The sequence below is a fragment of the Drepanopeziza brunnea genome, assembly GCF_022702325.1.
Source record: "Drepanopeziza brunnea f. sp. 'multigermtubi' strain 214-2 chromosome Unknown ctg2, whole genome shotgun sequence".
Lineage (NCBI taxonomy): Eukaryota > Fungi > Ascomycota > Leotiomycetes > Helotiales > Drepanopezizaceae > Drepanopeziza > Drepanopeziza brunnea.
In genome coordinates this window covers 1,719,940-1,747,925 of record NW_027094065.1, presented here as the reverse complement: position 1 = coordinate 1,747,925, position 27,986 = coordinate 1,719,940, and the positions used below count along the sequence as shown (strand labels likewise).

The 27,986-nt window shown below is 49.6% G+C and overlaps 10 protein-coding genes across 10 annotated transcripts; 5 read left to right on the top strand and 5 right to left on the bottom strand.

Moving 5' to 3' along the window:
• Nucleotides 1–522: 522 nt before the first annotated feature.
• L3040_001649 (uncharacterized protein) lies at nt 523–1,929 on the top strand (the record flags this gene model as incomplete). Its single annotated transcript, XM_007294325.2, has 3 exons — nt 523–1,238; nt 1,292–1,676; nt 1,735–1,929. 3 exons carry the CDS (start codon nt 523–525, stop codon nt 1,927–1,929), a joined length of 1,296 nt encoding a protein of 431 aa, XP_007294387.1.
• A 1,459-nt stretch (nt 1,930–3,388) lies between these two features.
• Nucleotides 3,389–4,304, top strand: L3040_001648 (uncharacterized protein; the record flags this gene model as incomplete). The annotated part of the gene is made up of 4 exons (XM_007294324.2): nt 3,389–3,431; nt 3,512–3,678; nt 3,765–4,025; nt 4,113–4,304. 4 exons carry the CDS (start codon nt 3,389–3,391, stop codon nt 4,302–4,304), a joined length of 663 nt encoding a protein of 220 aa, XP_007294386.2.
• Nucleotides 4,305–4,320: 16 nt separating this feature from the next.
• Nucleotides 4,321–5,489, bottom strand: L3040_001647 (uncharacterized protein; the record flags this gene model as incomplete). Its single annotated transcript, XM_007294323.2, has 4 exons — nt 4,321–4,354; nt 4,441–4,755; nt 4,809–5,366; nt 5,437–5,489. The coding sequence occupies 4 exons, from the start codon at nt 5,487–5,489 to the stop codon at nt 4,321–4,323; spliced, it is 960 nt and encodes a 319-aa protein (XP_007294385.2).
• A 229-nt stretch (nt 5,490–5,718) lies between these two features.
• Nucleotides 5,719–7,522, top strand: L3040_001646 (uncharacterized protein; the record flags this gene model as incomplete). The annotated part of the gene is made up of 5 exons (XM_007294322.2): nt 5,719–5,789; nt 5,919–6,163; nt 6,212–6,438; nt 6,510–6,837; nt 6,885–7,522. The coding sequence occupies 5 exons, from the start codon at nt 5,719–5,721 to the stop codon at nt 7,520–7,522; spliced, it is 1,509 nt and encodes a 502-aa protein (XP_007294384.1).
• Nucleotides 7,523–8,288: 766 nt separating this feature from the next.
• On the bottom strand, nt 8,289–12,835 carry L3040_001645 (uncharacterized protein; the record flags this gene model as incomplete). Its single annotated transcript, XM_066156839.1, has 3 exons — nt 8,289–12,027; nt 12,370–12,579; nt 12,693–12,835. The coding sequence occupies 3 exons, from the start codon at nt 12,833–12,835 to the stop codon at nt 8,289–8,291; spliced, it is 4,092 nt and encodes a 1,363-aa protein (XP_066012851.1).
• A 602-nt stretch (nt 12,836–13,437) lies between these two features.
• On the top strand, nt 13,438–14,071 carry L3040_001644 (uncharacterized protein; the record flags this gene model as incomplete). Its single annotated transcript, XM_007294320.2, has 4 exons — nt 13,438–13,493; nt 13,550–13,638; nt 13,691–13,822; nt 13,896–14,071. 4 exons carry the CDS (start codon nt 13,438–13,440, stop codon nt 14,069–14,071), a joined length of 453 nt encoding a protein of 150 aa, XP_007294382.2.
• A 2,427-nt stretch (nt 14,072–16,498) lies between these two features.
• Nucleotides 16,499–17,727, top strand: L3040_001643 (uncharacterized protein; the record flags this gene model as incomplete). The annotated part of the gene is made up of 4 exons (XM_007294318.2): nt 16,499–16,644; nt 16,704–17,076; nt 17,281–17,472; nt 17,647–17,727. 4 exons carry the CDS (start codon nt 16,499–16,501, stop codon nt 17,725–17,727), a joined length of 792 nt encoding a protein of 263 aa, XP_007294380.2.
• An 824-nt stretch (nt 17,728–18,551) lies between these two features.
• Nucleotides 18,552–20,305, bottom strand: L3040_001642 (uncharacterized protein; the record flags this gene model as incomplete). Its single annotated transcript, XM_066156838.1, has 2 exons — nt 18,552–19,249; nt 19,303–20,305. 2 exons carry the CDS (start codon nt 20,303–20,305, stop codon nt 18,552–18,554), a joined length of 1,701 nt encoding a protein of 566 aa, XP_066012850.1.
• Nucleotides 20,306–21,155: 850 nt separating this feature from the next.
• On the bottom strand, nt 21,156–23,200 carry L3040_001641 (uncharacterized protein; the record flags this gene model as incomplete). Its single annotated transcript, XM_007294316.2, has 4 exons — nt 21,156–22,034; nt 22,085–22,856; nt 22,926–23,069; nt 23,139–23,200. 4 exons carry the CDS (start codon nt 23,198–23,200, stop codon nt 21,156–21,158), a joined length of 1,857 nt encoding a protein of 618 aa, XP_007294378.2.
• Nucleotides 23,201–26,976: 3,776 nt separating this feature from the next.
• L3040_001640 (uncharacterized protein) lies at nt 26,977–27,967 on the bottom strand (the record flags this gene model as incomplete). Its single annotated transcript, XM_007294315.2, has 3 exons — nt 26,977–27,800; nt 27,851–27,865; nt 27,931–27,967. 3 exons carry the CDS (start codon nt 27,965–27,967, stop codon nt 26,977–26,979), a joined length of 876 nt encoding a protein of 291 aa, XP_007294377.2.
• Nucleotides 27,968–27,986: the final 19 nt, after the last annotated feature.

Sequence of the window (27,986 nt, the reverse complement as noted above, 5' to 3'; positions counted from 1 at the left end):
CAGCGTGACTGGCTTTCCGAGCTAGATTGAAGAAATTTAACAGATATGGAAAGATGACGGGATGAATAAAGGCTGATAGAAGAAAGCCGGAGCAAGTGTATCTTCCCAAATCATCGTCCTACCGATACTCAATCGGGTCGGCATGGAGTAACCACTGTCCGAAGCTGCCAGCCGAGGTGGAATCTTTCAAGTTTCCTGTTGTCTACGAAGATGAAGAACGTGCACAAGGATGAATTTCAGCAAGCAAGCAGCAAGAAAACCATCCAAATTTGGGCATATCACCAGGTAGTACAGGAAGTAAGTAGTACTTCTCATTCATTAGAGATACCACCTTTGGACGACGCAATATATTAAATATATTCGTGATGGGTGTTCATTTTGGAGGTTGTGCTACCGTTGCCCAGATGCGATAACATATCGGACGATCGCGTCTTCCTTTAACGCGTCCCGCTTTGGCTTTTCGAACATCACCAGAAGCCAACGACGACAACATAACAGCATTGCAAAAAGACCACACCTACAATGTCGAACAGAAGACTTGTTAACAGGGCTCGTGCCAACGAACCTGCTTCTCACGCCTCTTCTCACCGCCAACCTCGAGCCTCTGAGACACCTGCTCGCCAGCAGCAGGCGCGTCAACTAGAGCTGCCTCCCTACGAACCCCCGGCTTGCCCTTTGTCTGCAGATGCCCAGCAGAAGCTGCGCGATCTGCAGAATCCTCATGTCTATGCGAAATACAAGTCTCATATTGTGGGCGCCATCAAGGTTCTGACCAACGCCACAGCAGACGTCAACGATAGATATGCTGTCCGAAAACGGGCACTTGAGATAAATAAGGGCAAACGCCAACGTGATGGGGTGCCCGACGAGAACAGAACAGAAGACGAGAAATCGAATGCGATGTGGACCAAGCAGCTAGGCAAGAAGGCCCCGGAGGAAACGGAAAGGGCCGAGGCAGCCGTAAGGGAATTGATTGACTATGGGGATGAATTGGCGATGCAGGAAGGCATTGTCAAAGACGTGAGCATGAAGATTGCATCCGCAGCTGTCCCTCGGCCTGTAGCTTCTCGGATACCTAGGCCTCCTGTTGGGGGCCATGATGAGAACGAGGACGAAGAGGATGAACCCGAGCGTGAAATCCGGGCTGAGGAGGTTGAGAATGTGAGCGCAGTTGAATTGCTCCGGAAGGCAAAGGAAGACTATGCAAATAATTACAACTCAAAAAGCAAGACGTCAAGGTACGCGTCTTTCTTCAAGATCTACTTGGCAAACCACTAATGTCACTCTCAAGATACGCCAGCCACAATGAATACATAGGTTTCAAGGCTTCTGTACACGATGCCCAGACCCAAGACTCCGGAGCTCCTGCTCCTCCCGCGAGCACTTGGTTTCCAGACGAGGCTCCAGCTTCCGGCGCTGGGTCTCGGAGACGTCGTAACAATCTCACGGACAATACAGATAACGGCGATGAGAGTGATGACGACGTCGTTATTGCCAGTGCCTCGGAAATCCTAAAGTGCCCTCTCACTCTCAGATACTTCGAAGAGCCTTACAGCAACAAGAAATGCAAGCACACTTTTGAGAAGCAGCCCATCCTCGAATATCACCGCAATAATGCCATCCAGTTCAGAGGAACCGAGAAGATTGTCAAGTGCCCTCAGACAGGCTGCGACGTGGTAAATTATCACTCAAACGAGCACGCGAATGGGGAGACACTTGGCTAATGTTTTCTAGATGCTTGCGTTGAGCGACTTCAGAGATGACCCAGCCATTATGAGGAAAGTGCAACGAGCGCAGCGGAGAGAACTCGCCGACGCTCAAGATGATGACGATGGTGGACCCCGTGGGACGCAATCCAATCGTCCGGAGCAAATTGACGACGACGAAGATGATGATGATGGTGCTGTCGACATCGACGAGGAAGACTAGAGGGAGAAGGTGGCAAGAATCAAGCGCGAGCGTGCGAGAAGTCGTGATTGAGTACGGCTCCTAGTCAGAGTCAAAGAGGAGGGGCCGGTTACGATCCTGATGAGTAAATGGCGATCTTGGATTAGGGTCAGGTTAGATGGCATTGAATAGCCAGTGATCGAAAAGTATGATCGCTTTCACAGCTCGGCTACGGAAACTGAACCTTGGTCTTCGGTCGCCTCTCAAGGACGCTCGTAAAATGCGTCAATTACACGCACGATACGATTTGACTTCATGTTACGAATTGAGATAGATCAGACCCGAGTCTACCTCGCATCTTCTCAGAGATCAATCAATAAATCTGAATGAGCAAGAAAATGAGTTTTCAAGTATTGTCTGTCTGTCTGTCTGTCTGTCTGTCTCTCTGTCTACCTACACCACGTCCCTCCCTGACTGACATGAAATCGCGTTTTTAGGAAACGAATGAGAGGGATACATACCCTATTGCGGTATCCGATCCGATCCGATCTTCAGCAAGCGGAGAAGTAAAAGGACAAGCAAACGGAGGACGACTGGGTGAGATGGGCGACTCTTCTCCTCTCCTTCTTTCCTGCTCAGAATCAAAAGTCTTCCTCCTCCTGCTTTCGCAACCATAGCCGCACCCGCGACCGCAACCGCATAAAATAGAGACGCGCAGGAGAGAGTGCGAGGAGCCCGCTGTGCTTGTCTCTTCTCCTTCTCCTTCTCCTTCTCCTTCTCCTTCTCCTTTTCCTTTACCTTTACCGTTACCGTTACCGGTACCTAAGCCAAACTGAGTTCCTCCGGTCCCCTGTCAAGATAGGTAGGTAGGTAGGTAGGTAGGTAGGTATGCATCCCATCCTATCCTCCTCATTTATTTATTTCCGACGTTGGAACTTTCACCGGGGGAAAACAAAGAGGGGGGTGGTGGTGGTGGTGATGGGAATTATCGCCCAAGTTAAAGCCGATTGATTGATCTCAACCTGAGCAAGGCAAGGCAAGGCAAGCAAACTAACTGTCTCTTCCTTCTCATAGATAAATCCATTTACTCCGTTCCTTTGCCCAACAAGAGAAAAAAAAAATCAAAATTTAATAAAAATATTTAATAAAAAATATAAACAATTTTTTTATTTTAAATATGTACATGTATAAAAAGGGAGCAGACCTTAAAAGATTCGCCTTCTTCAACCACGTGAATTCTTCTTGGTAAATACCTGTATCGTTATTTACCGCCGAAAGTCCCCCGGAATTAGAGTTGCCAGACTAGATAAATTAGCTTTCGGCTAGAGCCGGCTGCAGCAAAACTTGACATCACAAGAACGGTCACGTCGGTGGCAAGATAATCACCCCAAGCGAAACACCATTCATTCATTTTCTTGACCCCCTTCTCCACCTCAGGGGCGGATTGAAAAAAATAAATAAAAAATCGTCCTGAAAAGAGATTTCAGACAGACAGGAAAAAATGGCGTCTGAGAAGGAACTAGAGGCGCTCTCCCGCCCCGAGTGTATGCACCTGTCAATCTAAATTTCCATCCCTTCAACCTTTACTTGTGATGAAAAATACGTGCTGATTTCTGCCGAGAAGTCTGGGATTTGCGCTACGCGACCGAGAAGGGAGAGACAGACGAGGGTGCGGATATGAAGTCTTTCGAGTGGTTCCGTGATTTCGGGAAGCTGAAGAGCTTCTTTGAGACGTGGTTGCCGGCTCCGGGTGGGTCGGAGGTGCTGCTGCATCTGGGGTGTGGAAATTCTGTTTGTTGATCCCGTTTCTTTCCGACAGTCCCGTCTTCCCTTGGTTCGTGTGGATAGCGAGTGTGAACTCAACTGATTGGGTCCAGACCTTGACACATGACCTCTACCGAGAAGGATACCAGCATCAGATCTGTGTGGACTTCTCGCAAGTAGTGATAAATGCGATGAAGGCCAAGTACGCCGAGTTAGGGCAGCTATGGCTTGTTATGGATGTGCGAAAGTTGGAGCTTGCGGACGACACTATAGATGTGGCGATTGATAAGGGGACTCTGGACGCTTTCATCCATGGAAGTCTATGGGATCCGCCGCAGGACGTGAGGACTAACGTCGGGGCTTATGTTGACGAGGTATGCATCTCTACCACCCCAAGGGTATCTTTGAGCTGGATGGAAAGTGGCTCGAAGGAGAGGGGCCCGGTGCTGATTGTGGTGTAGGTTGCGAGAGTCTTGAAGCCGGGTGGGAAATGGTTGTATATCACTTACCGACAGCCCCATTTCATGAAACCGTTGCTGGAGAGAGCGGGTAAGTGGAAGCTGGAGGTCCATGTCATTGAAGATCCCGACGGGGCTGGAGGCTTCGAATACTTCTCATTTATCATGACCAAACATGAACACCACACGTTCTGACCCTGGCAAACCGTATTCAAGAGAGAAATACATACCCAGTTCTGCACAATCTGACACCGTGAGTGAAAACATTGCTAGAGAATGGAGTCTTCAGGGTATCTATCTATAATCCGGCTTCTAGTTGAGCAACACTTACTTCTTAATGCCAATGACCCAAGTCATGTACCCGGTAGGCCAGGTATGCTGCTCCTGCCCATTCTTGACAGTCCAGCCATCACATGAAGCTCCACACTGCTTCATCAACGCTTGTACCTCTTCAGCGCTCCTTGTGCGTAACGAAGAGACGTAGCCATCGAAGACAAGAACAAACGGAATAATTGGTATAATGTATGTGAAAAAAAGATGACCTGGTGAGCGCCAAAAATAGAATGGGGTAATGCCGAACATCAACGGTCCCATAGCAAAGACGGTGAGTAGGGAAAAGAAGGTCCTCTCTTGAAGCTCAAAAATACTGCGGAGTTTTCTTAGCATGTCCCACTTCAAAGCTTTGGAGCAGTCTTTTACCCAAACCCATCAGCAGTCTCGATTGTGTTCTTCAATATATCCATCCCGAGCTTGTCCTCAAAGTGGTGGAATGCAAGGTTGTACAGGCGGAAGATTTTCCTCCCATCGGCCCCATTGAGACTTGAAGGTGCATTGGCAGCATCTACCGGATCAGATACAAAGCTCAGGTTCTCACTACGCTTTGAAGCATCCGTCCAGTCTGGTATGTGAGGATGTAAATCCGTCAAGATGAATTGCACTTCTCCTCTCGTAGGTGCCAGAGTTTTTGACAGCCGCGTGTTCGATACCGCTTTGGAGCCGTTGGCAGAGGTTTTATTGGGCGAAGCGGGTGTGTGTGGGCTCAACTGAGCGTTCAGGTCCTTCTCGATGAAGGGTGTAGGGCCTCCTGCGCCGGCGCAAAAGTCGACGTAGGTATAATTCGTAACATCGTCAGCGAGCGTTCGGTAGAGGGTGCTGGCGACAAGCTGGGCTGGCGAAGCCTTCTGCAAGAAAGGGACTCGGAAGGTCCAGCAGAGGGTGAGGCAGGATTGGACCTTTTCCCGGAGGTATTGAGGGAACCTGGTGTTGTTGAGTTCGTAAGTAGAGCTTTGGAAATGGCTTGAGGGGCTTTAGGTTTGGGTATAGATACCAGGTTTGGTCGTTGATCTCGTAGAAATGAATGCGGGGGCAAAGGAGAACCATCGTGCCTTCGAATGGAAATCAATTGAGGATATCAACATTTACACAGTAGAAGATGCTCCGGGGATGATGCTCCAGATCCAGTCATCATGTCACGTGTCGAGAGGATGCCTTCCTTGACGAGTCACGACCCCAATGGAAACACTCCCTGATCCTGATCTGATCCTGATCCTGATCCTGATGCTTACATCATGATCAAGAAATGCATTCGTCAACCCTTTCAGTCTTGTCGATGTTCATTTGTTCTGCCGTGTATTTTCTGTTTCGAAATCCTGCAATCAAACGCAATGGGCGAACGTTGAGGTAAGTAAGCTTTGAACTTATTTCACCATGCACTCTACTTGACGACGAGCGTTTATTGCTTCTTTAATTGTATCTCGCCCTCGGAATCAGATATGATGCTCTCAAGAGAGTGCTGACAACCACGTGAAGACGTCCTCCCAACACCCTACCACTTGTTGGAAACGGTATCCTGTTTTTACAGGCGCGCCATAAGCTATTTTCCTGGTTCGTAAAATGCGAGCGGCAATTCGGATTCGAAACGTTCCAAATAGCAGTCCCATCTCTACCTCCGGGAGTGGTGATCAACGATCCGAAGAATCTCGAGTATGTTTTCAAGAACGAGGGGATATTCGCCAAAGGGAACTTCTTCAAAAGACGGTCATGGGATCTCTTTGGTACCTTGGCTTGCCTTGTTCCAAAGGCTCAGTACTTACAAGCGGCAGGAAATGGCATCATCAATGCGGACGGTGAGCTTTGGAGAGTCCAGCGAAAAGCCGGTCTCCATTTTCTGAACAACGCCAATTTGAAAGTCTTGACGGATATAGCTCTTCCGGCCTATCTCAAAGAGACGGTGAAAAGCCTTAAAGATGTTGGAAGTGGAAGCACGATCGATTTGGAGGAAGTTCTTCACGAACTAACCACGCAAATTATGGGCAAAATGGCGTACGATGTATGCCGGTCTTTTCTTTCACTGCTCAGTCATCAACTTCATGCGAAGACTTGCAGCTGAATGTTTCACAGATGGATATTCATAACTCGGATTCCTTCTCCCAGGCCTTTGACTATGCCTCAGGCGCCACTGGTGAGCGCTTCCAAAACCCACTATGGCAGATGACAGAAATTTTCCTTGGAGCAGAGTTCAGGAAATCTGTCTATAGAGTCAAAGAATTTGGTTCCAGGATTGTTGCCAATGCTATCCGAACCAGAAAGAGCAAAGAAAACGAGGTCGAAACCGAGAAAGGTCATTTGGCCTTGGCATCTATGTCTGGAAGCTTGATCAATTCTTTACTGGATTCGATCGATGACCAAGACATGGTTGCGGATGCTGCCCTGAACTATCTCTCCGCTGGTAAGCTTGATCTGGAACTAAACATTCTGATAGTTGACTGTTCGTAGGGAGAGATACGACGGCCCAAGCACTGACGTGGACTTTCTATCTTCTCATGCGAAATCCCACGAAAGCCGAGACGATCAGACGCGAGGTTATGCAGCTGATTGAGATTTACGTTTCGAAAGAGCCAGATACACCCAGTTGCATTGACCAAGATATTGACACCAACATTTTTCGACCAACATCCCTCCCGTATGTCACCGCTACATTTTACGAGGCGTTGAGGTTGTACCCCCCTGTGCCGTTCGAACTCAAGCAATGCGAGAAAAATACGACACTCCCAGACGGCACCTTTCTACCAAAGTCGTCCATTCTGCTGTGGTGTAATTGGGCTATGAATAGATCTAAGCTGATCTGGGGTGAAGATTCCGAAGAGTTCAAACCCGAAAGATGGTTGGTAGACGGGGTTCTAGTATCAAAAACCGCGTTCGAATACCCTGTTTTCAACGGCGGTCCACGCACATGCTTGGGGAAATCGATGGCGGTTGCGGTTGCTGTACAGGTGATTGCTACTCTGCAAATCAAGTTAGACATCGAGCTCGCCGAAGACAGGGAGAGGATCAGCAAGAATAGCCTCACGCTGCCAATGGAAGGAGGTCTTCCTTGCCGCGTGAGGTCGCGAAACCAAGCTGTTTCGGGATGATGTTTACTGGTCATTGAATGATCACGCGAAGGATAGCATTGAATATTGTACGAAGCTATAGGTCACTGGTTACTAACCTCCATCACCGGACTGCATGTCCTTCTGCCTGGGAGGGGGAGGGGCGGGATAGTGATAGATAAAAAGAGAGTGCTTAGCGAAATGCACTCACTCACTACATGAGGTTCTGGCCATGGACAGCGAGACAGAGAGAAAAGGGAGGAGTACAGGGACAGACAATTGCTCGACAAAGATGTCGCATGGTCGAGTGGCGGATTTGGGATCTCATGACAGAGGGGGTTTGGTTGAGGTGGGTGGTATCTTAGCGGGTGGATGACTCGGGGGTGGGTGGGTGTGCCATTATGCTGGCTGGCTGGCCGGCTGGCGAGAAGAGGAGGTATAGCTGGCAGCTGGGGCGGGGACCAGGGGCAAAAAGAAAGCAAAACGAACGGCCTGTCTTTAAGTCTGTCTTGCAAAAGATAGATAGAACGATAAAGCAGAGCCGTTGGATCCTGGAGTTTGCCTTTTGGAAGAGGAATATAACTTTGAAACTTCTCGAATCGACACGGAAAAAAGCTCTCCGGCTTCTGGAGGGTCTCTTGTCTGATATTCGAGAGACATTGTAATAATACAATACAGGACGAGATATACGCCATTCGGCGGACTTAGATGCTAGCGATACCAAGCCCATCCCGCACCCGTACAGAGTATGCACCGACGCTTGCCTCCTCCATTCCCAACGCCTCGAGGGGAGAAAAACGCAACCAAATCAAAAATGCTCATTCCGCAAGCTACTCGGCTTATGCTTCAAACCTGAAATCCCCCATTCGCCACCTCTAGCCTGGCCTAACCTACTAAGCGTCGAGTATGGCTTCCCTAAGCCACCATCCGGTGTATACGCCTCCCCATCAGGCTGATCCTTTCCATCCCAATGATCCGGAATGTGCTTCTCTACCAACCCTGCCGCTTTACTCTTGGCTTCCATCTCTCTCAGCCGTTCAAGGGCATCTTTCAAGGCTTCCCAGCTTTCAAACTGTCCATCAGCTGCACTGATTTCGCAGTCGCAGTCGCAGCCGCCTGGGCACATTGTGTCTCCTGATGCGTGATAGTCGGATAGACAGTCCACGTGAGTCGCACAGCCGCAAGACAGGCAAGGCGCGAAGACGGCACTGATGGGCTCCAAGCAGATCGTGCAGCGGAGTTGGCGCTGGGTAATCTTGCACCTCTCACAGTGTCCAACAGCACCTCCAAACTTGGTACCTGCCAGGGGCTCGAGGCGGGTCTCATGCTTGAGGCAGTAGCCTGTCACGTCAAGTCCGAATCCTGCATTTAGTAAAGGCGACATCTGTTGATACTGGTCTATCTTGCCAAGGATAATTGGTGATGGCGGCGGAGAATCCTGGTTTAAGGCTTGAGCGTCGATGGAGTGTATGGATGGAGCGAGGGGTTTGTTATGTGGCATTTCTGTTTCGGTAAAGTAATCCTTTAGGCCATTGAACTTCAGAATCTCAAGACGTGCTAGTGGATGACCCCATATGTAAAGGAGCTCGGCATAAACCTTTCGGTAATCTGCATATAAGACTGTTTGACGAGTGTCCAACAAAGGGGTGCTCATACAACCCTCGTCATCAAAAACGTTCTGATTCCCCATGGTGAGACTGATCCCAGTACAGATGGGGGATTTGCAATCAATCTTGTTGCTCTCTTCATCGGAGTAAGTTGATCTATCAGTAATGCTCTGTTCTTTCACGCTCCCAAGAACAGTGGTGTTGCCCCATGTAATGGCACTAGGTGCCAGAGAATTCAACATATTTTCAACCGGGCTTGGACGTTTCCGGCTTGGGGGATACGGAGGCGATGACGGAGCAGTCGTGGAGAATGGGCGAGAAAAGCTTGCAGCAAAACTATGAGCAATCCCCGAGTTGGATCTACGAAAGCTCCGAGGGTTCTCGGGTGATGTCGACAAGCTTTGGGTCTGCTGTTGATTGAGATACTCCAAGCTTGCTCGGTTGGAACGTAAAGGAGGCGTCTCCCCACATGAGTATGGTGTCAACGCAGGGTCACTTCCCCAAGCTCCGATCGAGGACCCGACAGATCCATAAAGACCAGAAGGAGTGTGAGCCACCCTGGGCGTCGATACGAGAGAGGTGATCGGGGTCTTCTGATACATGCTCCATGCTGCCGTATCGGATGGGAAGTAGTCGAGAGAGAATGCTGGAGTTTTCATAGATAATGGTGTACGAGGCTGTGACAGTTGCGTCTCTGCGTGCGAAGCTGCGTCCCTCGCGAGAGGTTCGCTAAAAATACATGATAGCATGGCTAGCATCTGGACGTCTGCAAGGCGCTCAAAATATGCAAACAGATTACCGATCAAATCTCGAGCAATTGGATTGGTGCCCCATTTGACTCTGCCCGATAGCCTGTCTTCCCGAGTGCTGCAATCATGAGATACGTCCACGCCACTATCGGAGCCGCTGCTTCGACGTTTACTCATGACGGCCTCTGTCTTTTTTCTGACAGCCTCCTTCGCAATAACAAGTAACGGTTCATTTCTATGAGTCTGTTTCAGGACCTCAAGAGGCACCTCATTATGTAATAAGATAGCAGCATATCTCCAGATATCTGCTAGCTCCTTGTATCCTTGTTTCTGGGCAGCCTTCGCGTTATGTTCGCAGACATCTGGTCCATCGCCAAATATGGCATAAGTCTTAGCGAGCGCGGGCTTAGACGGCAGTAAACAGCTGATGTCGTGTAGGGAGAGAAGGTTTTTGGGTTTCGAGGATCTGACTCGTCCGAGTCCTGTACCAGTGCCGGTGCCAGTTCCTGTTCCACCGGCACTGGATCTCTGTGAGAGTACGGTTGGGGAGCCTTTTCTGAATTGTCTCCGACCAGTGCGGCGGAAATAGTCCGACATTGGGAAGCGAGCAATGCGGAAGTGAGAGGAATCAGAATCGCTTGATGAAGACTCACCAGAGTCGTCAGATACTTCCGAATCCGTCTTGCTCTCCGAAGCAAGGGACATGGCTTTGATTCGGGGGATAGGTGAGGTATTGTTGTTCAGACGACCAAACGTCTCGAACACAGGATCTCCTTTGGATCTTGCATTGTTCTTGACCACCAGAGTCTCGAGAAGTGACTTTACTTTCTCTTCTTTTGGAGGGAAGAAGCACGTAAGTTTCCCATTCGCAGAGAATCGGGCTCCGCATAGTCGCGGGAGAGGTACGTTTGCATTGGAATACCTTGTTGGGGGCCGTAATCCTGTCACGGTCTGGCCAATTTCCTGAGATGCGATCATTGGTGGGTCATCGCCTTCGTCGTCCTCGCTGGAGCTTTCATCAGCTAATGCATCCATATCATCATCCAGATCTCCAAAATCTTTGAAGAAAGTCGTGCTCGTCTCAAGATCGACCTCTCCCAGCAAGTAGCAAAGAACTGCATCCAAGCAGCCTTCTTTCCGAGGAACAAAACTAGCGGCGATCAGATGAACCTCTCGTTTTAATTTTGCATACGTATCATTCGGCATAAGGGACGTCTTGCCTAGGGTGAAGCTGGGAGCCTTCGATTCGGGATACTGCGCAGGAAAGACGATGGTAATCTTGATGTAAATGGCATTCCCGTCGTGGCCCCAAGGCCCATTCATCGAGGCAACCACTGTTCTGTTGTCCATATTGACATCTTCGAATGTGATTTTAGGAAGTTGGTCGTGAATGCGGATGATTTCATCATGCAGAGACTCTGGCTGCCCCCAATCACCATCCTCATCGAATTCTGGATCAAGGAGAGAAAGCCGTCTTGATGTTGGACGCTTAAGAGAAGTACTGTCGACCTTGGCTGCAAACTTGATGCCACTCATCCAACCAATCTGCTTCTGGTTTTGATCATCTTGTTTGCATGACTTCTCTCTGCCCTTCATAGCCGATGCTCGTAGGATCATATGTGTTCGAGCAGGATGGGGCACATTCACTTTCTTCATGCCCGTACTCAAGGCACTGATTTTGAGACCAGAGCTTCCTGGCCGAGGACCGGTGATTGTTGCAGCTCGCTTTTCTGTCGAAGTGGTCTCTACTGTTCGGAAAGTCTTATAGACGGCACCTTTACGAGTGACATTCAGCTTCTTCCTCACTTGAGCACCCTTGACATACCCTACAGCCTGAAGGCTTGCAGGGTCTACGTGCTGCAGCCGTAACTGATTATCTTCGCCCCATGATACCAGCTGGAATTCTCTGTTGTCGATTCCATCATCAATGTTCCCTCGACTTCTCCACAGGAATTCCTTGACTTTGAAGGCCCCATGTCCGGGAAACTTGGTCACTGCATGAGCGTAGGAATCCTTGTCCCCTCCACTCAGCCGGCAGTCATAGAGATGGAGGTTGCCCGGAGTATCTTGGGGCATCGCTAACACGCCCCATCCAAATGGAGTGTGTCGAGCTCGCCAAACAGGGAAATCTGTACGGATAATGCGTTCTGGCTCGTCAATATCGTTACCATAGTCCCAGAATTTGATGCTTCTATCCAAAGAACATGTTACTATCCCGGTAGATCTTGTCCGATTCCAATCCACTCCATAGATCTTTGATTCGTGCGCATTGATGGACCTCAGAGGGGCAGCCCCCTTTCGATCATCCCATATTCGCAGCCACCTATCATGAGATGAAGCAAGGATGTGTGAGTCCTGTCGATTGTATTTGACTTGTGTTGCTCCAGCGAACCAATCACAGAAAGTCAAAACTGGTTGTTTCGGCCGGCGCAAGTCCCAACAGTGTACGTAGCCATCTACAGCACATGTTGCAAGTATGTCAGGGTGGTGGGCTGAAAAATTGATGTCCGTAATTGCTCTTGTGTGTCCATACAGTGTATGTTCAATTGCCCCTTGCGACGATTCTTCTGGCATATTCAGATTCCATACCAAGGCCTTCTGATTTGCCGTACTGACTACCCAGTTCTCTCGAGCGGCAAAAGGGGACCATTGCACATCTGCAACGAGCCACGGGAGACCGTGTCGAAGATGGCGAGGTGGGTTCAATGGGTGATCAAGGTCAATTATATCAAGCCCGTCGGTACTGCACTTTATCGTCAGGCCAACCTCTAGATAAGGAAATATATAAGGATGTATATGAGTATATATATATATATATATATATATATATATACACATATCCATAAACGGACTCACGATGCAAGTGCGACATCGCGTCCGGACGGCGAGATTGTCGCGGATCCAACCTTGCGCTCGACATGGATCGACACATCTGCGTCGAAGGTGGTGCTGTCGAAAGCAGACCTGATCACCTTCCCTTTCCTCGGCTCATCCATCATAGCGGTCGAGGATGTGTCGCTGCATCTTCGAGCCGTGATCCGCAGCAGGAAGTGATGTTTGTATGGTACGGATTCGAATGCGCGGTTCCGCGATGCATGGTACAGGAGAAGTCCTAGGTACGGTACCGGTGGTGGGACGGAGTACGTAGAAGTTGGGTTTCGCTAAATAGGAACGGGCCGACCTGAGACCGTCGCCGCCTCCAAAGTCGGATGCCAGGGCAAGGCTTGAGCTGAGGAGTAGGTAGGTACCGGTACCTAGTCAACGTTCACAATACACGCACGTATCCCATCAACTTGACAAGATCACCCACCACCTTCAAGGGCAACGGAGCAACGATCAACGATCGACAATCAAAGACCAAAGATCAAAGACCGGTGAATCAATCCACCCGTATTCCGTCACAACATCGATCTGTGAGCCTCAATCTTGCAATAACCTCTCGAGCGTTGCCCCGCCCCCACCAAGCCCCAACTTCCTCCATCGGTTTGACGCTCTCAACTCCGAGATTCTACGTATCGAGGCTGCAGTACCTTTGGGAATTCATCGGCATCTGCCTGGCCTTACTTCACAAACAAACTCCCCAAGGCTTCCCCTCGACACGATGGCTGCTTTGCCCAAACGGATTATCAAGGAGACTGAGAGACTGATGGCAGAGCCGTATGTCTCCATACCCCCAGAGCTTATGATATTATACTGACATTTCATCTGCATAGTGTCCCAGGTATCAGCGCAGTTCCCCATGAAGACAACCTCCGATACTTCGATGTTTCGATACATGGTCCTTCCCAGTCCCCATACGAAGGTCAGATATGCTTTGAGGATCAATAGAAACCGTCGACTCTGACTTTCAATAGGCGGAATCTTCAAACTTGAGCTTTTCCTGCCAGATGACTACCCTATGTGTCCACCAAAGATTCGGTTCTTGACCAAAATCTACCACCCCAACATTGACAAGCTTGGCCGTATCTGTCTCGATGTGCTCAAGAGTAGGTCCATTCCTGTGCTCTGGCACTTCTTCACTCTATTGCATAAGACTATATGCTGACATGACCATCACAGGCAACTGGTCTCCAGCTCTCCAAATCCGAACTATCCTCCTCTCGATCCAAGCGCTCCTCGGTGCCCCGAACCCCGACGACCCATTAGCCCCAGAGGTTGCAAAGAGATGGAAGGAGGATGAGCCAGCTGCTATCGCAACTGCGAAAGAGTGGACTAGGACACATGCTATCAATTAGTGTACGCCCACTTTTCAGCTTTACGATTCACGAACGGCAAAGACAGAGTCATGGAGGCTTCGGGCGGGAATGGGAGGAGAAATCGTACTTGCGTTGAACGAAATGAAGCACTTTAAACGCTATCGATAGCAATGCGGCTGTTTTGCGTGCCATGAAACTTTCCCTACTGGCGTTGGTTGGGAATAAGATCCTTTAGAAAGGAGGTACTTCACAATACCCTATCAAACATAGGCTTGCCTGTTCCTGCACTATCTTGTCCCTTTTCGAGTCAGGACTTCTATACGGTGGGTACTTGCGTGGTCTTACCCTTCTGCTTAATTGCGGAAGGTACCAGCAAGAATATATTGCTTCTGCAATCATCGCTTCGATACCGTATCAGTACAATGTCCTTGTCAGGAATGATGGCTATTATTATGACACCGACAAGCTAATAGTGGAGAAAGTCCTGCCTCAGTTCAGTCGCGGCTCATGAATTTGAGTGTTCAGCCGCTGCCAAGGAGCTCGCTGGTTCTGCAATCTTCATGTCAAAAAGACGTTATGCCTCCGAGGCTCAGCAGGATCGTGTGGTTTACCATCGAGCTCTGAGGAAAAGCGATTGAGTCCTCGTCTCCGAAGAACCAGTACGTTCCACCTCTACCACTGCACGGGTAGGGTACCAACTACCTCTCCATCCATTTCTAAGGCTCATTCATGATTTGCACAATTCACTCATAGGAACAGCCGGTCCTGCGAGTTTTTACGTCCTTTAATCGTGCTTCGTCACGGGGTACGAAAATTTTGAGGATTCGAGAAACACTTCGGCGCCCGAGACTGCTAATGTTCTTTAGAGGCTCGCGACATTAGACCGAATGGATTCTATGTGGTGGCAACAATATAAACGCCCCCTTGAGAGGCTTACCCTCCAAACAGGGTGTGGAGGGCGAAGCTTTTACAAGTGGAAGTTTACGATCACCACGATCACCACGATCACCACCATTACTACTGCTGCTGCTGCTGCTGCTGCTGCTACTAGATCTCGATCTTCAGCAAGTGACCGCATGTAAGTGTGGCCTGCGGCTGCTACTGGGTGGTGCTTGCGGCGTTAGCCGTCTCGTCAAGCCTGGACTTTCAAAGAGACCATCTGGGTTAACCCCCCTTATTTCCTATGCCTTGACTCTATGATACGAGCGTGGCCTACTCCTAATAACCTGTGGATTCTGAGGATAGGTACAGAGACATGTTAATCTCAAAAGCTTCGGGAAGCAGCTTTATTCGCGACCTTGCGAAGCGAAGTCTTTTGGCCCGATGCTAATATCAATTTCAGAAAAGGTTCATCACTCTCATAAGGGCCATCGAGATTGAAGCAAGCACTGAAAAAGCGAGACTGCTATTACGAGAAGGATGGTCTACGAACATACGGTGACGGTGAAGACCATGATCATGAATCTCCCGTACGTTGACCTAATCATACAATGAAAAGCTGAGAGTTGCTAACAAGCTATTTAGATAGCTTTAACTCACATGATGTCCTTGATCGCGATGGCTTTCCTGTGGACTGGATCTCAAATCCCTCTCTATCTCTTCAGTAAGCTCGGTGGCGCGTAAAGATAGCAACGTGACGATTTGGAAAAATTGTCCATGCGCATGCTTATCCGCGTGTCTACTATGCCTCGATCGCTTCCGGCACTATCTCTGTCATTGCTGCATGTTTCCTGGAAGATATCTCGCCGTATATGGACGATCATGTTGCTGCTGTCATGCATTAAGCGTATACCCCGCTCTTGATGCGGCGAAGAGAAACGAAGGTGCTTTCATTAAGCCTCAGTAAGACTAAGATGCTGAAAGAGGGTATAGATTCCTGTAAGGAGCAGGACTTCGCGGCTACTGGAAGGCTCGTCCTGGTTTCCATAGATACGATGCATACGAAAATGAATTTATGAATTCAAAATACAGATCCATTTTTCCCAACCCCCCTCCCCGACGCACGCTTGTTCGGGAGGCATTGCCTGCTTTGCCAGGAAGGGATAAATTAACTTTTCTCTTATTTTTCACTCTAGGTCTCCAGAACGATGGAGGCCTCCTTCTATTCTTTAAAAAAAAAAAAAAAAAAAAAAAAAAAAAAAGGGGGGGGGGGGGGGGTCCTCGTCCGTAATAAAGAAGCCAATATCAACAATACTTAGCGAAGAAGCGAACGAGCGAACGAATAAATGTCAATAAACTCGGACTCGGCAAATTGGGTAAAAAAGGGGGCTGATCTAGTCTCGCTTAATTAGCTAGACTTGGACCCCGGGATCGAAACGACTTGTACGTTATTTCACGGCCTCGGGCCGTCATCACTTCAAAACCCTTCCCCCCCAAGAAAGAAACTCAAGAAAGCACCAATACGTTGCTAGCACTACACACATACACATACACACATACCCATATCTATCAATATCACGGGGAAAGATGCCCCCCTTCCCGGATTTCGGCGACACCACCCGCTTTCCCCCCTTCCTGGCTTGCCCCCCAGCCAACAGCAGCGACAACAACAATGATACCCATAAATTACCACCTCTAGCTCCTCCTGCTACCGACGACCCAATAACAAGCAGGTATCAGGCCCTCTCCCTCTCTCAAAGCAAGAAACAAATTAACAACCAGTCTTTCATAGGAGCAACAGTGGCAGTGGCACAGCTAGTACTACTCCCTCTACCACCACCACCACCAGCAGCAGCCCTGCAGGCACATCATCATCATCATCACCACCATCAAACTACTACCTCCTCGGCACCATCGCCGAGAACATGACCGTCTCGACATCACCAACCTTCATCCTCCACGACCGCGCCGGCACCGCCTTCGCGCTGACGCTGCGCGTGCCCCCGGCCCAGCGCCGGGACGACGTGCCCGGCGGCGGGTTCGACGCCCGGCGGTTCCGGCGGGGGTTCACGCTGGTGGTGCCCGGCGCGCGGCGGAGCGGGAGCGGGAGGGAGGGAACGGAGGGGAAGGCCGGGTTTGTGGAGGTGCCAAGTGGGGACGTGAGGGTGAGTGGGAACTGATCTCTTTTTTTTTCTAAATCTTTTTTTATCTGTCGATAGCTACTATCTTTCTATCTATCTATCTATCTATTTAATTACCCGTCCCCTGAATGCAATGCAATGAAATCCTGCGGGAGAGAGCGAGGGCGAGGGCGAGGGCGAGGGTGAAAGTGAGGGAGAGCTGGCGAGCTGACGGGGAAATGCTCGCAGATGGTCCCGACCAGCGTCGAGAAGCTGCTCGCGATGAGCGCGCAGGAGAAAGACAGGGCGGACGCCCTGGCCAGCGGGGAGGAGGAAGAAGAGAAGGAGGAGAAGGGATGGTGCCAGGGCTGTCGAGAGGTGAAAGCCGTAGCGGCTCTGGCACGGTGTAAGGGGTGTGGGAGCGTCTGGTACTGCGACAAGGTATGTAATGCTATGACATTCGATTAAACTCAGTGTATGCCCAGATATATATGTCTCCCTCCTCCCCTCTCCCCCCCTCGGGACTCAGAGGCCCAGCTGGTCGGTGGTGGTTCGGTTGTTGGACGTGGTGTCGATTAGCTAACTAACTTTTTACCTGTGTTTTTTCCTACCTAGAACTGTCAGACCACAGGCTGGAGCGAGAAAGGCCACAAGAGCGACTGCAAGGTTTTCAGAGCCGTGGAGGAGATTTTTTGATTTTTTTTTTCTTCTCTTTTCTTTCCCTTCTCCCGACTTAGCTACCTAGCTGTCCTAAACTAATCAATTCATTCATCGCAGACCCAATTTTTCCTTCTCATATATCGCTCACCCACGAAAACATATCTATTCTATACAAAGTGCCTAGGTAACCAATAACCCCCCCTCCCCCCCCCTCTTAAAGTCATCTCAGTCATCTCAGTCACCTCAGTCACCTCAGTCACCTCAGTCATCCAATCCAATCCAATCTATCCCTCCAACACCTGATATACAATGAATGCCCTTAACACCAACACTACCATCATACTCCCTCCTCCCCTCCTCCATGAGACCACATTCTTAGCCACATCAAATACATTCGGCTCGGCTCCGGCTCCCGCTGGCTCAAGTATTTACTTGCGTGAGAAAGGTTGCAACTTGTTGGCGCCAGACAACAAACAACAAACAACGACGAGTCAGGCCCCATTCATTTATGGATGCATGCACGACCCTTTCCACCAGAGAGCCCGAGCCCGAGCCCGAGCACGAGCCCTTGGACATGATTCTACCTCCTGCAGCAGGCCAGTAATTAGTTGCCAGCTGCCCTTCATGCTCGTGGTCGTAAGTAGGTATATTACGACTACATATCTCCGAGCTGTACGGAGGCTCTATCAATTTTTTCCCGCCGTATGGTAACGAAAGTCTATACCCGATACCGGTTCGAGACCAGCCGCCACAGAGGCAGCTACTGACTCGCGAGTTTCCAGCTATCCTCTGGCACTAACGCCTGAATGTATATACACGGTGCTTCGATTTGGGCGCTGCACGCTTCTATCCCGAGCTAGCTAGACCGCAACTCCCCGTTTGCTCCACCCACCGGGGCCCTTCCAGGCCCAGATCCACACCGCACACCCGATCCAAACACTGACAGCCATCGCCCAGAACGCCGGCGCATAGCACTTCTTCCCATGACATAGCACGTCCTCTCCATCCAGCGCAAACGGCTGGGCCTTGGTTGCCGCTTCGTAGACATGGGAATATACCACCCCCCAGAACGTAGCTCCCGCTGCCGGTACCATAGCTACAATGCCCCAGTTAGTACCGAAGTTCTCGACGCCCCAGATCACGCTGATAATGAGGGGGGTGAGAGAGAATAGGGCGCCATAGCCGATGCCGATGAGAGAGGAGATGACCCAGAAACGCTCGGCATGTTCTTGGATGAGGCCCGATGCGAGGAGCACTTGGCCGATGGAGAGGACTAGGGCGGACAGGAGGAGGAATGTCACCCGTGAGATCGAGAAGCGGGAGGTGCGAGGTGGGAGGGAGGCGAGGGAATTGGAGGCTGAGGCGTAGTGGTGGGTGGTTGATTGTGGGGCGAGCAGATCTGTGAGGGTTCCGAAGAGAATACGGGCTACTGTTGATGTGACTGCTACGATTGAGACGTGTGTAGCTGCTGTAGTTGGGACGCGGTTTGGATCTGGGTAGGGAGGATACAGGGTTCCAATAATGGTTCCCAGGTTGGTAATGAACGCCTCGCCAGGACCTAAATCGACAGGTTAGCCTTTGAGCACAGTGATCCAGCCAGTAAGTACGTGCCAGAAACAAAGAAGAATCCCGCAGCCAGCCACCACATAGTATGGTCCTTGAGAGACCTGCTAGTCTCCTCATTCAACAGCCATGTCTTCTTGCGCGCCGCTTCCTCCTGCTGGGCCTTGACCAGATCCGCTGTCCTCATCTCCGCACCCTCCTCATTAGAACCCCTTTCAAAACTCCCATAGCCCGTCTCGGCCCCCCTAAAGAATTCACTATCCTCTAACAATCTGCTCCTCGCCAGCTCCTCAACAGCCTCATCAATCAGCTCCTCCTCGTCCACAATCTTTAAGAAGAACGTCCCTAGCAGCCCCACCGCCAGCAACGTGAGTGCCAAAAACACAAAGTACCGGAAGACATCGACGTCGCCTCTCGACCCATCCGGCCTCCTCTCATACAGGACCCTGCTGCCAATTTGGCTCTGCCACATCCCACTCAGCCCAAACGCCGCAATGGGACTCGCGAGCGCCAAACCCTTATGCCTCCCCCTCCCAAAGTTCTTCGCGCATGTCGTAACGCCGCTCAAGTACATGCATGTGGTCGCAAGCCCGATGATCACAAAGGCGGTGACCATGACCCAGAGCGGCCAACCACGCTCGGCCGTGTATCCATAGACGTCCTTCGCGCCGCTCTTGTACGCAAAGGCCGCAAGCAGATAGCCCACCGCGAACAGGATAGCAGACGCGAATGATAGCGGTGCAGGGCCGTGCCGGTCACAGAGGTATCCGAAGAGAGGAACTGGGAGGTACAGGGCGAGCTCCGCGGCGATGACTACGATGTTGACCTGTAGCTGGGTGTAGCGCAGCCGTTCCTGGAACAAGTGCCCGTAGAGCGAGTATGCAGTGATGGAGCCTGCGCAAAGACAGGAGGCAATGGCTGATGCGAAGGAGAAGCAGCGGACGAGATCTTGTTTGCGTCTTTGCTCCTTGCGGGTAACGGAGGAGAAGGAGCTCGAGGAGTGGAGGGAGTCCCGGTCGTTGGAGAGGAGTGGGGTTCGCTGCGTAGCCATGGTGCTGACGGGCTTGAGCACCGTTGCATAGAGCGGTCGCAGATTAAAGCTATCTCATCCAATCGAAGGGAAGTGGTTGGTGTCAAGATAGTTTATGTCGGTATCCTTTGATAGTAAAGTACCTACGTAGACCATGACATCCCGACTTTTACTCAGTAAATACCACTTAACTCCGAGCCGAGTAGCGAGGTGCTAGCGCCAAATCATAACCGCCCCTCCTCCTCCTCCTCCTCCTCGAGACTTTCACACTTCGCATGACTGTTGCTCTTGCTGTATTATCAGATGACGCGCGATTGAAACTTGGACTGGAAGATGGCAAGGTGTATTGGTTTCAATCTAACGTCCATTGGATACGGTGCAAAGACCAGTTTCAAAACCACTATTTGTAATGAAAGACTTTCTAACAACTATTCTGTGAAGCTTGCGGACATTCTAAGATGTATCGGTAACTTCACTGATCACTTCAAGTATGAGACGACAGAGCAGTATATCAGATGCATGTCTAAGCATGAGAATGTCTAAGTCCTCGAATACAACTTTCTCACGCTTAGATTGTGTCCAACAATGGTGATAGAAAATCCAAGCGACACCATACTCCCTTGCTCAGGATTTCCTCTTTGCCCATCCCATAATAACCCTTGATAGTCCAAGGTAAAACACCATCTCATGCTGATACCCAAGTCTATGGTCTATCCTATAATCCAGTGCGCCGATATATGCATAGTACACGCTAACACGCTCAGGTCGAAAATCCATGTTCACACGCAAGTTCCTCCCAATTGTACGTACATTAGACGCTGTCAAACCGCTCTCAGAGTCGCCACTGGTTTTACATCACATGCGGGGGTAGCTAGTGGTTCCCATTGTCATTAGCCACAGGAAGCGGTGGGTGTATCGGTGTGTGCTGGGTGGGCGGGTGTCTTCTTCGCTCGCGATGAGTCGCCGGGGAACTGAATCCTCGTTCCGGGCTTGGAGGAGCAGAAATGGCATAATTGTAGTCGGGCACCACATCAGTGTAGCTTATACCCCTGACAGGCGTCCTGACCGCAGTGTCGTAGGATGGAACTCTGCTAAGATCTCCTAGATTGGTCGTTTGCTGGCCACTTCTCGTCCCTGGAGTCCCTGGACTGGGCGTTTGCTGGCCACTTCTTATGCCCGAAGTCCCTGGATCGGGCGTTTGCTGGCCACTTCTCAAGCCTGGGGCCCGGCGGTGTTGCTCATCACTCGCTTGTGGGCCCAAGGGGTCGTCGCTATTCAGGTCGGTGTGAGGCAATTCGAATTGACTTGGCTCGTTTTCTGGATGTCGCTGCGTGGAGGGGGTGTTCGATCCGGATCCATGCAGCCGCCCAAAACTGCGGTTACGAGAGTTTGCGCTCAAGTCCAGGTTCTGCAGCCTGGAGGACAACGCTGCCGGAGCAAACGCGGCCGTCAGGCTAGCTATCCCGTCAAGAGACGCCAGATTCTCACGCGAGCCGTTTCGAGATAAGTCGACATAGGGCGTGTTTATGGCAGTGTTTATGGCAGAACCAGGTGCTGGGGACATGATTCCAGGGGGACTCAGACCAGCATAAAGCTGATCAAGCACATGCTCTCCGTAGAGCGGTGGGGCATGCTGACCTACACCCATCGAGAGATTGGCAGCCATCGGGGTCTGGTCAATCAGCTCCCCATTCTCGTTGAGAGGCTTATTTGGAGAGATGAAAAGCGTTACAGGTAGAGTTGCACGGAGCTAGAGGTGTCAGTCAGCCTTGAAACTTTGGAACAGATCAACAGACGCACCTCTGACGTGTGCCCATCTGGGTTGTGTAGAGCAACGATGAACTTGACTTTGTGCCGAATCTTGATGCCATGAACGTTGACATCTTGCATGCATTCACTCAAGGTTTTGGGTAATTCCATCGATTCTTTGAGGGTGTAGCCATTCCGGCCCTCCTCGTCCATAGCCTCTTCATAATGTTCGTCGGTCAACTCGAATTCCCAGTTCTTGATGTCCTTTGTAATACTGATTACTTTTTCTGAGCGAGTTGATGTTCTGGGCATGGTCACCTCGTGCGACTCGAGAAGTTGACATAGGATTTTGCCAATTACCAACCCCTTGAGAAGGGAGGTAAACCTCATGATTACCACAATCGCGGTTCCGAAAACGATCGCCTTCTGCGGTATGTTGATTTCGTACATAATCTTGTTCGCCCAGATGTTCTCTACGGTCATGGCATGGGCCAATTCCAACGCTGATGGATCCAGAGTTCGCACAATTCGAACACGTTTGTAGGCATGCCAATCGTGGGCAAACTTTCCTCGGGCGACCGTCGCCTTCAATTTGTAGGTGATGTGACTATCCGTCTGGCCCTCCACGCTCTCTGCCATGTTCCCTGGTATGACGAGTTCGAATGGCCATTCGTAGTTCCCCGATGGAAGATTTACGTTTCTGGAATTAGAGCCCCCAGTGTTTGCTACGAAGGGCGTCCATCGATGGATGAAGATATTGCTATTCTCACAGTTGCCAAAAGTCTGGTTTCCATTGTTGGGGGTATCTGTCTGTATGCGCCATCTGCGGACCGACAAATAAGCCTGGTGCAACCAGTCGCAGGGAACTAGCTACCTGGGTACCTCGACTCACCCAAGTTTCAGATCGCCAGTCATCCGCAAATGCACGTCTTGTACATTCTGTGCTTGGGGGAGACACAGAATCACCGTGCCTTTGAGCAGTTGGCTCGCGGCGTCGTCTACGCCACCACGGAGCACTATGAACTCATTTTCGAGGCTGCGAGGTATCAGTCAAAGAAGCCATTGAGCGTTAGGCAGCTTGGATAAGCAAATTGAGCATAAATACCGGATCTCAAAGAGACTTGGACCTGGGTTTCTGCCAGCAGTCACGCCAAAGAAGCTGGGCATCTTAGCGATCATCTAGCTATCTTTTTGTCTCATGCGAATCGAATGAAAAATCTGATAACGGAGGGTGGGGGGATGAAGTGAGTCGTTGTCGTTGTCAGATTACCGGTAGATTGGAGAGAGAGAGGAAGGCCGGCAGGGAAAAAAAGGCCGTGGCAAAGCATAGATAACAAGAGAGAGCCGCCAGTAGTGTAGTGGCAGCAGTAGAGTTTGCGGTGGGAGGCCAGAGGTACCGGTAGGTAGGCGATTCCGTGATTGATTGATTGAGTTCATGCAAATGCAATGCAAATGTGATGATCCCCTTGCTTCGTTCATGGTGTCCGGAGCTGAAAGCGGCCATCGCTGGAGTTGATGGATGGGTAGAGGTGGGGGTCACCGCCGGCAAACGGCCGATAGTTTCTTATGCTTCAGGATACGGTATACGTAGTGGAGCATGTTTTCGCATACCTCAACACTTTAAATTGAATGCCGCTCTACGGGGCTGCGAATTTTTATCCTACGGAATGCGTCCCGCATAACCCTTGTGATATATTGACTTTTATCTCAGCCCGAAGTAAGCCAATTCCGTGCTTACGGAAGTTGAAAAGGCTTCCGGCACTATAAATATCAATAATCATAAGCGAATAATCTAGCGAAGTATTCTCATACTACCTATTCAGCTCATGGGCTAGTTTTGCAAGCGAATAATTAAAGGTTGGTTCTGCTCGTAATAAGATTAATGTTGTGCAGTATACCGTAACCTCATGTCTCCATATGTACAGTCACTTCTGACTGCCAATGCATAGACTTTTTACTTCGCATCAGTATTCTTTGCATTTGATAGCTTAAACTATCTTCAACCATAAGCTTTAAAAGGTAAATAAAAATTACTACGTACTACGTACTACGTACAAACATTTTAGTAAAATTGAATAGCTTATAACTTAAAGACGACTTTATTTTGTTCTGTATTAGGATTTAATAAAGTTCATTAAAGCAGAAATATAGAAAGTTGGCTTTCGCTTGACTTCAGAAGAAGTCTTACAAAAAGGGGAGACTTCAGCTTTATCTTTCGCATCTAGGTCTAATCAAACAATTACTACGTCCCAGGCGTAAGTATTACCCCTTGAGGATACGAAACAGGAGTTTCTACCAGGGGAAATAGGATTTTCGAAAGGGTCGAAGCAGATCGGAGAAGCGTCCTATTGGATCGGGAATATACGTAGTAGCAAAAGCGTATCGAATAGGTTTAAACTCTAATTGATGGGTATTTTAACGCTGCTTTTTGCTACCTTTTTTTCCCAGCTTCATCTTCCGATCTTAACCCGATCGAGATATTTGGTTGTGGATAAAGGATTACATTGAAGAAAAATATCCTGAAGTTTATTAAAGCTATCTTCGATTAAGAATGGTTGTTCAAGAAGCGTGGAATTCGGTCAAAAAAGATAAAATTATTGCATCAATCAAAACTACGTAGTATAAGACAGCGTTGTTTAGACGTAATCGCGGCGGAAGGGTGGTACATAGCCTGGTAAAATAAAAGCTTATAAAAACAGCGAGGATCTATCCTCGAGGGGTAATACTTACGCCTGTACCGTGGTATATTTACGTAGTAAGATTGATGGTCTCAATAACTCCTTCCCCGAAGATAGAATTGATAGACACCGGCTGATGTTGGGTTTTTTTTTTTTTTCGAAGTGTTAATTAACCCTTAGTTTTGGTGCGAAAAGTGGTTTTATGCATTGGCAGTTACCTAGTACTGTACCGTACTTATTGACAATTGCTCTCCCTCTCTCTTGGATAGACTAAGACTTCCTCTTTATATAAGCAGTACTAGTAAGCAGCTAGAGTGGCACTATCAGCAAGTACAATGCTTAAAATAGAATTTCGTGATGATCATCAAGGCTTAATGGTCAGCCGGTTTGCTAAAAACGCCTTAAGAAAGTCGTAGGCTTTCGAGATGGTGCTTAGTAAAGTCTTTAGTCGAGTTTCTTTTAGCTAAGAAAAAATGCCCCGTCGTACTACGTATAAAGCGATAAAAGGCGAGGTGCTAAAGGGACTTGCGTTTGCCGCAAGCGCATCTCAAGTTAGCGTGGTGGTGCTGAAACCTTGTAAAAGAAATGTCGTGAGGGCTCGAGCTTCGGGAGGGGTTGAACTAAATAGTACGAAAGTCCTTATTTCTGGTAAAAGCTGAAGAGCTTCGTAGAGCTTGCGCTCCACTGGTCATCCCGTGCTTTGTCACGTACGTAGTACGTAGCATATCACGGTAAAGAATGCGAATGCTGTTAACATTAGGTTGCGAGGCAAGACCAGTATCTTAGTCAGGCTTCCTCGCTCTTAAGTCTGCCAGCTTATCCGCTCGCTCGTTCCCTTTGATCTCTATATGCCTAACTGACTTTGTGAATAGCTTCAGTTCGGCTTTTTTTAGAGTACGGTCGGCCCAGCTTTTTTACTTCAAAGGGCAGGGAGCGCACGGAAGAAGTCTGCGCTAGCATAGAGCGGCATTCAAGTTAAGATATTGAGGCATGCGAAAACAGACTTCACTAACGTCGATGTCGAGGAACTTTCCCATCTGATCGGGACGGGACGGCGCTGTATTTAGTCGGTATTGATCCGTATATTGATGTATTGATTTTATTGATTTTTCATAGATTTTATTGATTCCTTATTGACATTAACAATCATAATGATATTGATATTTCAGTAATATTCTTGTAATCTTTCCGTCTTGTATCATGACCACTATAGTCTGTCCATATCACGCCCGATGATGCAGAGTAGCGTCACTTGCATATCTCTCTCCCTTTGCGGCTACTTATTAATCAATCAGCTGTCCATCCATCTCACTCACCACATCAGTCTATTGATCCTGATCCACATCCGTATATTGAATATGATACAACTACCGGTGCTATAGCACACGGGCCCTCGGCACTTGATAAGCAGCAACCCTACCTTAGATGGCAGATGTGGACCTGGAAAACCCCCTCTGCAACACGTAAGGGAAGCGAGACACACACATCTTACGAAAGAAAAAATGACTGACTGGATTTTTTTCTTTCGTCAAGAAAAAAATGCATTCCTTCGCTTCTTCGCTTCACTCTTAATTGAAGTATCTACTCCGTATCTTACGCCGAAAAGTAAAAGGTGGGACAGGGGAGAAACGAAAACAACAAGAACAACAATAACAAAGAAAGGTGAAATGTAGGATTTCGTCTGAACCATCAGACACCAACAAAAGAAACATGTGAAAGTCCGAAGGAATAGGGGAGGGACACGTGCATGTAAATATTTGCCATAGCATGTGCACTTTTCACAGCAGGAGTAAGATAATCGTCGGCTCGCTTAGTTGGGCCTCCATTCATCCAAGACTGGAGAGAGGCAAGCAAGTCAGTCAGTTCCCAGAGCTCGCTAAATAAACGCGCCCCCTGATATGATTTGTTAACGGTAAGTCGTTAGCCGAGATAGCTTTCGTGTTTTTATATTGTTTATATTTTTTGATCTCCCTGCTTTTTTTTTTCAGTTCATGAACCATCAAGGAGCAGCAGCACAGGGCCGATTCCGCAGATGGAGCGAACCATGTCTGCGGTCCCAAGCACTGTGGACCCCCCCCCCCCCCCCCCCCCCCCAAAAAAACCTTTTCCGACCCAGGCTTGCGATATTACATGGGACGAACCGATTGAAATCCATCAATTTCCATCAAGACAGAGAGACAGGCAGGCAGGCAAGCAGGCAGAGACAGGCAGTCGTGGAATGCATAACACATTCCACACTCCCGCGCCAGCTTGACCCTCAGATCCTCAGACCCTCAAGCCCCGACCTTTCAACTCCGACGAAATGCCACCTCCTGGCACATTCGCCCTGCCACCCTCCTCCACACCCCGTCCCGCATCAAAGCTCTTGTTGCTGCTCTTCCCAATCAGCGTGCTCTTAGGAATCGCCGACGTCCGCCGACTCGGCGTCGCGTACGTCCGCTTCATGTCTTTCGTGCGCCTCAGTCTCTGCGCCTTCTGCGCCGCGATGGCCTCCCGTTCCATGCGCCGCAGGTAATCGATCTCGCTCCTGTCTCGGCTAATGCTGGTTGGGAGCTCAAGGTGTAGGGAGCTGAGCTCCTCGTCGACTTCCAGCTCCTCCTCTGGTTCTCCTGCGTCTCCCCCATATCTTCCTCGCTCAGGTGATTTCTTGGTGGTAAAGATCTTGCTGCCGATAGAGGAGATGGACGATGCGAGGCGGGAGAGTAGATGGGGGCGCGGTCTGGAGAGCGAGGTGGACGTGCTGCTGAGAGAAGGCTTGCGGCGCGAAGGAAGCGAGGATTTCCTGGTCAGATTGCTGCTGGAGCAAGTGAGCGCGGGGAAAGAGATCCGGCGGAGAGGCGGGGGAGGCTTTGAGGGTGAGGAGAAGGGGTCGTAGAAGCGGCTTGAGTTGGTGCGTGGGATGACTGGTCGTGGTCTGGGTGCTGCTGCTGGACTTTGTGGGAAATCAGGATCGTAGGGGGGTGAGCTGTGGGTGAAACTCAAAGAACCTGGTGGTCCATGGGTGGGAGCTTTGGATCTGATGGTGGACTGTGGGTTGGACAGTGAGGGTTTGATGCTGCGCTGGAAGAGGATCTGCCTGGAATTTGAAGCTTCGCCCTGGGTTCCCAGGTTGGCCTCCGATCGTGAGTGCATATTGCACCTTTCAGTATAGAAGCTTCAAAATTGTGAGATCAAAAAGCAGAGAGAATTAAATGATCGGACTTCCTAGCTTTTACTTACAGACATAGGCGTCCCACCCCAGGTCAAGAACGTCCATCACATTTCAAATTCTTTCA